The sequence below is a fragment of the Hypomesus transpacificus genome, chromosome 11 (genome assembly GCF_021917145.1).
Source record: "Hypomesus transpacificus isolate Combined female chromosome 11, fHypTra1, whole genome shotgun sequence".
In the NCBI taxonomy this organism is placed as follows: domain Eukaryota; kingdom Metazoa; phylum Chordata; class Actinopteri; order Osmeriformes; family Osmeridae; genus Hypomesus; species Hypomesus transpacificus.
This window is the reverse complement of record NC_061070.1, coordinates 4,130,678-4,143,508: the sequence shown is the minus strand read 5'-3', so window position 1 is coordinate 4,143,508 and position 12,831 is coordinate 4,130,678. Positions and strand designations below refer to the sequence as shown.

The 12,831-nt window shown below is 47.3% G+C and overlaps 1 protein-coding gene across 1 annotated transcript; it reads left to right on the top strand.

Annotated features, from left to right (window-relative positions):
- Window positions 1–1,490: 1,490 nt before the first annotated feature.
- On the top strand, window positions 1,491–12,417 carry LOC124474204 (E3 ubiquitin-protein ligase TRIM8-like). The gene is made up of 6 exons (XM_047030146.1): window positions 1,491–3,071; window positions 9,190–9,285; window positions 9,453–9,686; window positions 9,769–9,800; window positions 9,994–10,109; window positions 10,390–12,417. Exons 1-6 carry the CDS (start codon window positions 2,499–2,501, stop codon window positions 11,040–11,042), a joined length of 1,704 nt encoding a protein of 567 aa, XP_046886102.1. The 5' UTR covers window positions 1,491–2,498; the 3' UTR covers window positions 11,043–12,417.
- The last annotated feature ends 414 nt before the right edge of the window (window positions 12,418–12,831 follow it).

The following is a 12,831-nucleotide window of genomic DNA, read 5'->3' as shown; positions in this document are numbered from 1 at the left end:
TCCTCCCCTTCTCTTTCATCCTCCTCATTATGCTCTCCTCTCAAAATCCTGTTCTCCCATCCCCCTCTTTTCTCATTGTCAAATCTCCTACATCCCGCTTGCCTCGGCTGAAGTACCTGAAGTGACTTCCTCTCAATGGCTAGAACCAAACCTTTTCTCTGTAAATGCTTTCATGCTGCGGAACACGTCACTAAGCATATGTGGGTAGAGACACAGAGCTTCAGGAACCCACCGGAGATTAAGAAATCTGTCATACTATATTATTCGTATTTAGAAAAGAGTTGCATCATCACCAGGTTGCTTTTTTCGTGTTGTGTACTAATGTACATTAAATAGTGTACATTTTATGCCATGTATGCGCATGTCAACTGTTAAAAATTGATTTGCATTTAATGAGTGAAATAAGTATTTGACCTCTGCAAAACGTGACTTAGTACTTGGTGGCAAAACCCTTGTTGGCAATCACAGATGTCAAGACGTTTCTTAGCCACCAGGTTTGCACACATCTCAGGAGGGACTTTGTCCCACTCCTTTTAGTAGCGCTTCTCAGTGAGGTTTTGAGGCGGATGTTTGGCAACTCGAACCTTCAGCTCCTTCCACAGATTTATGGGATGAAGGTCTGGAGACGGGCTCGGCCACTCCAGGACCTTAATGTGCTTCTTCTTGAGCCACTCTTTTGTTGCCTTGGCCATGTGACTTGGGTCATTGTCATGTTGTAATACCGATCCCCGTTAAGTTGTCTTGTCCCCAAAGCATAAACTTCAGACAGCCTCCTGTACATGTGCTCTCTTGAGCAGGGGGACCTTGCAGACACTGCAGGATTTCAGTCCTTCACGGCATAGTGTGTTACCAATTGTTTTCTTGGTGACCATGTTCCCAGATGCCTTGAGATCATTGACAAGATCCTACCGTGTAGTTCTGGGCTTATTCCTCGCCGTTCTCAGTATCATTGCAACTCCATGAGGATCTTGCATGGAGCCCCAGACCGAAGGAGATTGACACTTCTTTTGTGTTTCTTCCATTTGCGAATAATCGCACCAACTGTTGTCACCATCTCACCAAGCTGCTTAGTGTTGGTCTTGTAACCCATTCCAGGCTTGTGTCGGTCTACAATCTTATCCCTGAGATCTTTGGACAGCTCTTTGGTCTTGGCCATAATGGAGAGTTTGGAATCTGATTGATTGCTTGCTTCTGTGGACAGGTGTCTTTTATACAGGTAACAACCACGTTTTTTTCCGTTCTTGTGTTCTTGCGAACTCGTTTGACGTAATCTTTCATTGCCCAAGTACGGTTCCAATCCAAAGAACACAAGTCACCAAGAACGCCAAAAATACCCGGAAATGTTCTTGATCCGCCCCTTTTATTAAGGATGCATAGGATGGTGACTTGTCAGCGAGAACGCATCTGATTTCCCAGAAGTCATTGCAAGAACACACGCATCTCAAATCGCCTACTTCCCCGTAGACCCCTCCTCCTTTATGTATCAGTGCTGCCGTCACGCTATCAGAGAAGGGGGAGCCGAGCAAAATTCGGAGTTACGTCCAGTGTGGCTATAGCTCTCATAAAGGAACCAGAAAAAGCACAACGATTATCACATTAAGACGACTGGAATAGGAGTGCAGCGACGAATTTTCGGAAATGTATTCAGACCTTGACCGTCAACGAATCGCCTGATCCTGCGAAGAAGCAGAAATCTTCTGACGTTTTCCGTTTTTAACGGACTGTCGCTGCATCGGAGAAGCTGCATACAAATTAGATGGAAAATAAATAGTAACGTTGCTTTTTAAATTTGCTCTAAAGAGGCTGACAAAATGGCTGATAATAGAAAACTATAAAAAGACGTGTCGACCTAATTCTAGTAGGCTGTGAGAGCTATTTAATGTGACTGTTTGATACGTTGTTACAATTACTCCACAGACTCTCTGTGCTCTCTTTTTAAATTAACCCGTTAGGCCCATAGATGGGCTACCTGCCGAATATCCGTCCTACTTGCGCTGTTCACTTCCTCTTCGTGTGAGGGAATTCATATTTGTAGCGATATTACTCTGTCTGCTTGTTCTGTATTCTGCTTCAGTTTCGGACGATAGTATATCTTAAACATGCCCAACTGTTAAGTGTGGTTTGTCAACTTCCCCTGGCTGTTTTGTGGATGGACATTAATGATTGACAGATAAGGAACGCGCTTAAACTACCGTATCAGCATCCTTCTATGGTAATGTCTCTGCCAAGTGTTACGCCATTATAATCAAAAAGCGGATTATTTTGGTGGGTTGTAGATTTTTGTAATCGTTTTTGTCATAAATACACGATAAGTGTAGTTCAGGGCTTAGGCTAGGGTAAATTGCAGAATCTAAATATTCTTTAGTCTATAGGCTAGCTATATCGTTTTGCGTTGGATTGTAATTTTGTCGGGGACTACTTTTCTAAAACAAAGAATCAGGGTTAGGCCAGCCAATTTTTACAGAACCGTTGATAGGAATCCAACAAACGAAACCAACATGGCAGAGAGTTGGAAAAACTGTTTCGAAGAAGAGCTTATCTGCCCGATCTGTCTTCATGTGTTCGAGGAGCCCATACAGCTCCAGTGCAAACACAACTTCTGCCGGGGCTGTATCTCCGAGGCCTGGGCCAAAGACGCGGCGGCAGTCCGATGTCCCGAGTGCAATCACGCATACTCTCAGAAACCCACACTGGAAAAGAACATCAAATTAACGAACATTGTGGAGAAGTTCAATTCGTTAAACGTCGATAAGACACCTTCGGTGTTGCATTGTATCTTCTGCCGACGGGGCCCTCCGCTCCCGGCGCAGAAAGTTTGCCTGCGTTGCAAAGCGCCCTGCTGTCAATCTCACGTCCAAACGCACCTGCAGCAGCCGTCACCGGCTCCGGGGCACCTGTTGGTGGATTTAGAGGAGGTGAGAGCGTGGACTTGCCCACAGCACGACGAGTACCGACTGTTCCACTGCGAGGCGGAGCAGGTGGCCGTCTGTCAGTACTGCTGCTTCTCTAGGTGCGCCTCGAGCCATGGACACGCCGTCTGCGACGTGGAGGTGCGAAGGAACGATATTCGGGTAAGTGCATCTCAACGAAGCCTTTAGGTCGCTGACGTGAATCTAGTTTCTCTTTTAAAAAGGGTTTAATTGTCACGTATCTATTTGTGAATAGGGCATTAAACGGGTTATCAGTGCCACTTTGTGCCACCAACGTAGACATTTGTTGATGTTTGAGGATGTCTGGCCCAAAGGTCTCCTTTGTTCGTTTGGCACCCAGTTTGTCACATCTGAAAGGCCTACCTTACAAGGAAACTGTGACCCAGCACAAGGCTTTAGGGTTTATCCTTCATCCTCATAAAGTGCTCTGTTTATAGTTGCACTTAAGCTCCATGTGCACAGAAAAGGGTGGTAAAGCTGTGCCCCCCTTCTCCCCCTTACACACACACACACATACATACACGCACACACACGTCTTTACTGGCTGGGCCAGTAGTATATCTTGCTCAACTTAGCGTGTAGAAGTGCTAGTGTAACTAATGGGATCATGTATGGATCATGTATGAAGTAAAGGATGTGTGTGTGTAGCCGGTGTGAATCGGTGAAACTCACTCCTCAAGTATGTAACAGGCCACCCGCGTCATTGAATAGCTAGCTTTTCTTTAGCCTAGCTGGTAGTGGTGGCGCTTGGGAAGTCAGAGTTGGCGTGTTCGATCCTCGGTGAAGGATGAACACAGTCTGGAGAACCCTGACGGAACTTGCAAGACCACGTCTGTTACATACCCGTCACATGTGCATGTTTCCACAAAGTCCAGCTGCTCCATGGAGCTAGACCACAGACACACGGCACAGTCAGTAGAATCACAGACACACAACAGTTCAGAGTCACAGACACACAGCAGAGTCACAGACATATAAAATGCTCACTTTGCGTATGATTATGTTAATGATCCAGTCCAGTCTTCCTGTTCTGAATGTAAACAGAAACTTTTTGGTACAAAAAAATGATTCATCTGGATAATAAGGTGTGTACTATTATGTGTGTTGGCACCCACTACCTCTATGAATCAGACATGGTAAAGTTCCTGGTAACACAGTCCCACCCTCCCCTCACACTGGGCTAAAGATGAAATCTTCCCAAACAGGAAGTGATGACTGAAAACCATGAGGGGTGGCACTAGCTTCGACAGGAAGTTGGTTAATGTGCGTCTGAGTGTCTCGCGGGACAATACATTATGACAAGGATCTTTCGCTTTTGTCAGGGTGGAAAGTGGGTGAAAGGGCAAACCACAGATGTGTCATACACCCCTATCCTCGATCTGAATGGGATCACACGTTGATGGGCTGACACATCCTGAGAAACACTTGGACAGCAAATCTGCATACTAACCTGTCAGGAAACTGTGAGACCGCTATGCATGAGGGTTTCCAATAAGAAGGCCTGTTTCCTGGTTTCAACAGAAGGGTCACTAAACATGGTGGCTACTTAATGTTGCTTGCTAAAGTATCTTGCCATGTGTGTCATGAAGGAAGTTGGGAAAGAAGGAAGAAGATGGGAGGGAAGGGAGGGTGGGTGGGTGGTGAGTGATGATGTGTTGCTGTGAGGTGTGCTGTTGTGGGCTTGGCAAGACTGGCCCTGTGGATGCGTGGAGGAATTCTCTCCTGCTCTCTCTCTCTCTCTCTCTCTCTCTCTCTCTCTCTCTCACGCTCGTTCATGGCCCGTGTGTCGTGGCGTCGATGGAGGCAGAGAGACGGAGTGAGAAATGACAGCTTTAACACACATACGCTCTCTCACTCACACATACACACACACATATACGTCTTTGTGTTCTTTCATAACGGCAGGGTTTTTACAGGGTGACTCAAGTCACACAGGAATTCATTAGATGTGCCTCTCCTCCCTCCACAGGAAGGGTGTGTTTACCTGACACCCCCGCAAACTCCACAAGTATCCTACCTCCTCTCTCTCTCTCTCCCATTCGTCTCTGTCTCTCTTTCTTTCTCTTTCTTCCTCTGTCTCTCCTTCTCCTCCTCCTATCTGGCCAGCTGTGTGTTGGGCTAGTAGCCAGCATAGCTCAGAGACAACACAATGGTTCCCAGCCTGTTCTTACATGTACAGCCTGCTCTTCTTCTCAGCACAGCTGAGCACACACATACATAAACACACACACACACACACAGGCCTGTCATATGGACCCACACAAAACACAGGCACACCTGTTAAGTACACACACGCGCGCACACACACACACACTTGTTAATTGTACACACACACACCTGTTAAATGTACACACACACACACACACACTTGTTAAGTCACATGTACTGTACGTACTGTACACACATATTTTCCTCAGCGTTCAACAAAGGTTTTGTCGTGGCGATTCCGATTTAGAATATGGAACCAACACTGGTGTCTTTGTAGCAGTGATTGGAGGATAAAGTTTCCCCTCATCAGTCTTGTTGATGGGAGGTCGTTCACAGGGGTGGGGGTGGGGGTGGGGGAGGTTGGACCATCCCACTGGGGTGGGGGCGCGAGAGCCTGGCCCGTTCCAGGGGGCTATTTTAGTTTGAGGCCGTGAATGCTGTTGGCAAACCTCCGAACTGTTTATGTAGAGCACAAAGCCCAAACCACCATGCTAGCTCAACTCTCTTCCAGAGCTGCTTCTGTGACTAAAAGCATCTTTGAAAAATCGTTTTTGTGTGCGTGTGGGGGGGGAAATGCTGAACTTTCAATGCCTCACCTCTTACTTTCTCCCCTCCCCCGTAATGAGTTGGCAGTGTCATGTCTGTCTGAATATGAGTCATGCTCCTACAATGTGGAGGGCGTTTTGATGACATGTCATGTGGAAAACTTGTCCTTTGGTTCTGAAAGAGACTCTGATGTCTGTACCCTCAGGGATTCTTGCACATCAACATCCTGGTCCAGCCTAGCTTGCATAGCTACTCACAGTCCAGTCCAGTTCTAACTATCCCAGCACAGTACTATTCCACACTCAGTAGGGGAAAAGAGAAAGGAAGGAACAGAAGCTGATACATTTGTATGGTGAAGTAAAGGGTAGAGCACTGGGTGTAATTGGAAGCACTATTATGCATGCAGACAGAAGCTGTGTGTGTGGGAGGTAGTGTGTGTGTGTGTGTGTGTGTGTGCAGGCTAAGGGTCTCTCTCTGGGGATGTGGTTTCATTCTGTTGGAGCTCTTGTTTTGTGTCTGTCTGTTGGGCAAACAAATGCCACACAACACCGAGGCCCAGTTCTGCTGGGTTGGGGCCTGGCCTGCTCCTGTCCTCTGAAAGGCCTTGTTCTCCTGTGTGCTGTGCAGTTGTCTCAGGTCAGGGGTCAGTGTGGTCTTGATAGTACAGGATATGGTCTTGATTCTGGGCCTCTGTGTAGCTTGAATCACTAGTAGAGCTCACGACTCGGCACTCAGCTAAGAGAAATGGTGTCTCTTCACCAGTCAGCACTCAGCTGTGTGATTCCTAGTCTCTCACCCAGTCTCAGTCTCTCTCTCCAAGTGCCAGTCTCTCTCTCCAAGTCTCAGTCTCTCTCTCCAAGTCTCAGACTCTCTCTCCCAGTCCCAGTCTTTCTGGAGAAGGCACAGAACCAGAGAAAGAGTGGATCGTTTTAGAAGATAATACAAGAGAAGGTGAGGTAAGAAAGGGTAGGAGAAGACCTGGAGAGTTGAAGAGGCAAATTAGAGAGTGCAGGATTGAAGATGGGATGGTAGAGAGGGCAAGAGAGAGGAAAGATAAGAGAATAGAGAGAGAGAGGGTGCTGAATGAACAAAAGAGAGAGAGAAAGAATGAATGAATGGACTGGGGTGTCGCGTTTACTGGGCTGAAAGGTGGAGAAAGGTAGATAAGATAAACACAGGAAAAAGTGCATCTGCAGAGGCCTGTTGCTGTCATACCAAAGCAGCACTGTTATCCACTTACCAGGGCCTACTAGAATTCCCTTCTTCTGCTCCATCCCTCCATCTCTCTTTTTCCTTTCCCCCCTCCATCTCTCACTCCATTTTTCAGCTTTCTCCCTCTTTGTCTTTTCTGTTTCAACATCTGTTTCTCCCTCCCTCATCTCTATCTTTTGGTTTTTCTCCATCCATCTCTCTTTTTCTGTTTCTCCAACAACTCTCCATCTGTTCATCCGCCCATCTTTCTCTTTGTTTGTTTCTCCCCCATCTATCTGTTTTTCTGTCCCTCCATCTCTCTCTTTAATGGTTTCTCTCCTGTCTCACTCTCTCTCTTTTCTCTCTCTTTATTGGATTCTCTTTCCCACAACTCGCTCCATTGCTCCCTCTCTACAGCTGTCAAATGGGTAATGCTCCAGGCATTTGATCTTTTTCATGCCATCTAAGGTGCATTTGTGTAAATTCCACAAAGTTTGCCATGAAGTAGGCTTTGCAGTAATGGCCGTGTCAGGAGGAAGTGTTGGGAGGAATAACGCTGCATTGTAGCAGTGCTGCTCCTCCTTCGTAACGGCCTCTTCATCAGCGATTTAACGCAATTTATTTCCACGAGTCGTTCAGGCACATTTATCGAAAGAGTGAGATGTTACACACTTGTGTTTACTGTGTGCAATGGGTTTGGTTCAGCACATGGTTATTTTATTTTACAAAATGGACCCATCCAGAGCCATGGGTCACTGTTAGCAGGCAGTGACGCATCAAGACCTGGCTTATCCCACCATACTGTATATTGTCTCCCTCTAAGACAATTCGCATTCAATCAATGCTCAATGTTTGAGTGCATGAAAATGCCTTTTTGTGCCTCGTTAGTAGAATGTTGTGTTCTGCACAATATTGCCAATGCATGAGTGCCACTTGGATATTACAAAGTAGTCATTGGAGCAACAAGATGGATAGTTCAGTGAACAAATAAGGGATTTGCACCCATAACACAGATAGGGAGCACGTGGCTGAAATGCTGCTTCCTACTTGGTAACTGAATGCCCATTGAACCCATTCATCAGAAAAGTACGTTAGCACATGATGCCAAAACATTTATTAACATAAAACGATAATAAGACAGTCTTCCAATTCAAGTTGTCACCCCCTGTGGATACATCCGAGGAGATTGCGGTGCCACAGGACGAAGACTCGCAGAATCTCTGCAGAGTTACACATCTTTTCCCACAACACTCTTCTGTACCATCGGGCACTTGATTAGTTGTAGGCACCAGCCCCTCAATTATGCAATGATTCCACCCACAAGGTGGATTTGGTTTGACCATATTCTGGATTAATTGAGTGAGCAAGATAACAGATTATTATTTGTTGAGGTTTAGACAATAAGGTTATACTATACACCAGTGCCCTAGTTGGCACCCTAGGTTATTAGCTGGTACCCTGGAGACTTTGCGGTTCCTGGCCCTAGTTTTCTCTTTTGGCCACTTCTCTTTTGGTATGACTTTGCATCACTCTCGGAAAGCAGGTTTTCTCAAAGACTCACACATAGAGCATAGTCTGGTGTGTTATTCACTCAGTCATGACTATCGGTCACTGACAGAGAGGCCAGGGCAAACAAAGAGAGACCTACTGTTTTACAGAATGAGACGTTTTCCCTTTTTTCTCTCTCTTTCTCTCCCCCTCTCTCACTCCCACCATCTCTAACTCCGTGCCCCTTTCTCTCTCCATCTCTCGCTCCCCCTCGCCCCCCCCCCCCTTCACTCCCTGTTTCTCTCTTTCTCATTCCTGCTCTCTCCTGACTCTCACACTCTGCTCTCACATGTTCCCATATTGTATAAATATATACACACAAGTGCTTTGTTGCCATGGCAGCAGCCTCCTCCCCTCTGTGCCTGCTAGGTACCTTTCTCATGAAATTGACCAAGGTTCACTTACTGCTGCATGGCCTGCCTAGGGTCTTGTGTCTCTCTGTGTGTGTGTCTCTGTTTCTGTGTGTGTCTCAGTCTGTCTCAGGAGGGAGGGTTAGGATGGAGTGAGGATGGGAGAGGGGAGGGTTAGGAGAGGTTAGGGTTATCAAAGGAGAAGGAAGGATATTGGCCAGGGCATCTGGGTTCATATTGGGTGTGTGTGCGTGTGTTTGGATGTGCACCAGAGTAAAGTTTGGTTCTCAAGAGTCTTGTGATGACATGACTAACCCTTGTGTGTTTTTTTCTGTCTCTTGACTCTCTCTCTCTCTCTCTCTCTCTCTCTGTCTCTCTCTCTGTCTCTCTGTCTCTCTCTGTCTCTCTCTCTTCAGCACATGTTGATGAAGCAACAGGAGAGGATAGAGGATCGGGTTCAGGACATTGAGGAGCAACTCTGCAAGCTGGAGTCGGACAAGACACAGGTGGAGGTAGGACACGCACGTACACACACACACATTGCTCTTGAAAATAGAGAAATGGAGTGAGAAAAATCTATGGAAAGTCCAGCGCAGTGGTACGTGGTCAACCTTACACTGCTGTTTGTGCGTGTATGTGTGTGTGCAAACCTAGCCTCTAAATCCCCTCTCTCCTGCAGGATGCTGTGTGTGAGCTGAAGGAGCAGGTGAAGTCTCAGTACCGGCGGATGCAGCTGATGCTGGAAGAGGACCTGAGTGAGACCATGCAGCTGCTAGACCGAGCCCACTCCAGATACCGACAGGAGAACTCCCAGCAGGCCTTGCGGCTCAGCGAGAGGAGACAGGAAGCTGACAAGCTACTGAGCTCCGTTCAGATGGTCTTGGACAGGGCCGAGGACATCAACTTTATGAAGGTATCACTCGCTCGCACACACACGCGCGCTAAATAAATTTACAGTTGTGGACTTAACTGATAAATCTGTTTGTCTGTTCCAGAACACCAAACCGGTGAAGCTATTGAGTGACAGGTGAGTGCTTCGCTGTGTCGATAACACTTGAGAGGAACCAGTGTACGTGTGTCTGTTGTAACAGTGTTTTCAGTGATGAGCTGCCCTACCGGGCATCACCTCCTTTCTAGGACAGTTCCTCTAGATCTAGTGGTAGATGTTTGGGCTCACTGTGGAGCATCTTGTTCATTCCCCACCTTGTGTGCTCGGTTAGGTCCCAGTCATGTCTGGGCAGCGGCCTCCCACCTCACAAGGTCGGCCATCTCAACTCCAAGCTCCTGCTCTCAGAGGTCACCAAGAAGGAGAAGAACCTGCACAAGATGCTGGAAGGTAAGAAAGGAGAGGAGTTGAGATACCAGTACCACTGTTGTGTTATTGTTTGCCATTTCAAATATTTAAAAAAAGAATAAGAATTAAAACGCTGAGGGGATAAAAAGGAAGGGGAGGAGAAAAGGAGGGAGTAGTTGTGAAGAAAGCGAGGGAGAGAGAGGAAGAGGAGTAAATAACACTGACTACCTGCTGTACATACTGCTCTTACAGTACTTCTCTCACCCCTCCCATCTCCTTGTCATCCTCCTCTTTATCTCCTCCCCCTGTACTCTTCTCCCAGTTCCGTTCAGTACACCTTCGCTCCTCCTCCAGACAGTGCCGTACCCAGCCACCTCCCACCCCTCTTCCGGGCCAGAGAAGCGCAAACACTCCTCAGCCTTCCCCGAGGGCTCTGGAGGGGCCCACAACTTCCAGGATCCTTCCCCCAGTGCCAAGCAGCCCTACCTGGGTGGCCAGGGCCGTCAGGGGCCCTCCTCGTCTTCTTCTGAGGGCCCCTCCCAGGCTCCGAACCCCAGCTTGGGCCCCAGCTCCTCAGTCCAACACATCAGTGTTCTGGGGGCCAGCTCCAGTGGCTCTCCGTCGGCCCCCCACCACTCAGGCCCCGTGTTCCCCCCTTCCCACTACCCCAGTGGGGGCCCCTCTCAGCAGGCTGTTTTACCGGAGTATGCAGGCAGGAAGATCCTTATGTGTACCATGGATAACTGCTATTGCTCTGGGGTGCCCCCTCGCACCAACCCACCCTACCCGAGATCAGGCTCCTTCCCCTGGGTGACCTCGCAGGAGTACCCCCCTCATCCCCAGCTGTCCTCCGGAGCCTCAGCCATGCAGGGGCTGTCTATGAGGGACTGGATAGATGCCTCACAGACACACAGACACCCAGACTTCTACGGGCTGTACGGGCAGTCCTCGGCCAAGCACTACGTCACCAGTTAACAGTTAAAAGTGAACTGTCCCTTTAAAACTGTTGGATCCCATTCTCCTTTCTGCTCTCACAAGTCTACAAACTTGCTATTTTTCTTTCCCTCTCTGTGGGAATGACAGTTCATTGACAGGACTCATATCGGTGTGATTATCAACACATCCGAATACGTGAGGATAAATATAACAGGCTGTTATAATTGGGGTGTGTGTGTGATGGCAAGAAAGTAGATTTGCTTTGATAATTACTGTTTTAACTAATGTTTTGCTTTGACTGGAACTGTAAGCTATGAAAACTTGGTCTTAACCACATTCAGGAAGTTATTTGTCTTAAAAGAAGTCCTTCCTCTCCACAGAGAGATTGTTATTGACTCAATCCATAGACTGCAGTGCCTGAGAACCCTTTGATCTCATTTTATTTCCTGAAAGTAGTCTTAACTTCCTGTCCCAAAGCTCTTGACTTCCTGTCTGTTGCTGAAAGCCTCCTGGAGGTGGCTGTATATTCCATGGGGCCTGGCAGGATGTGGCATAAACGGTTGTCCGTTTTTTCATGACTTTTATACCAGATAACAAATGGAATTAAACTGCTACTGTACACAAAATAAACAAATCCATGTACTTCAGAACAAGACTATAACATATTGTTTGATTATGGCTAAAAGGAAATATATGTGATATGGCTGTTTGTGTTATTCCAAGACATTAGCTTGGACCATGTCTCATGTTAAACCTGGAGCTGAAAACGTGCCAGCTGGGATTTACTATTTCTGTATGCCACAGTATGTTCACTGTTCTTTTACTGTTGTGTTGGTTACACTTTAACCTGATCCAACCCACTCCCCCGCAGGTGTGTGTGTGGTCATGGGGCTCATCAGAGAGAAGGTGTGTTCGTTTAAGAGATGTTTTCACAGCCATTCACTGGGTCTGAAATGTGTGGGCTCCCTGTGAAAGAAGCCCCTTTACCACATATACATTCTGCTCCATACTACTCTATCTATTTACATTGATTTATTTAGCAAATACTTTTATCCTAAATGACGTACAAATAGTATGTCACCCGTTTATGGAACCTTTCCTACTGCCGGACTCTGGATACACCCAATGAACGGAGTCAGGAATGGAGAGAGAATAGGAGTGAAGGTCACAAAGTCTAGAACAGAGTAATCTACATGCCACTATACTATACTATATCCTAAACAAACTTGGGAATGCTATGCCATACATAATAAATGACAGTAACAGAGAATGTTTTGTTCCTGGTAGCCTGTTGGAAGTGTGTGAATCTTCTGCAGTGTGTCTACTTCCTGGTTTGAACCATGCAGCCTATTAAAGTACCTTGCCTGGGAGAGATTTCCCTTTGTCTCTGTGGTGCAGCTGGATGGTACGTTAGGTCGCCTCCCAGCATTCATTGAGGAAGATCAACTGTAAACCCTCCCCCTCTTTTCTCTCATCCTCCCCTCCCTCTCTACCTCCCTCTTCTCTCTACCTCCCTTGTTCTCTCCCCTCCTCTCTCTTACCTTTCCTCTCCTTCCCTCCCTCTCCCCATCTCTCCCACCATCTCTCCTTTCCTCCCTCTCCTGAGGTATCATTTGATTGCGCGCGGTGCAGTGGAGGATGGGTAGAATAGCAGATGATATAAGCACAGACTTCTTAATGAGGCCTGGGACTGCACAGTCATCCGCCGATCTGTCAGTCATACTGCCTCCACCCCTCTCTCCCTTCATCCTCCCCTCCCCCAACTAAGCAGGAGATGGAGGGGGTATGAGCGGAGGGTTGGGGTGGAAGGGTGGGGTGGGGTAGGGTG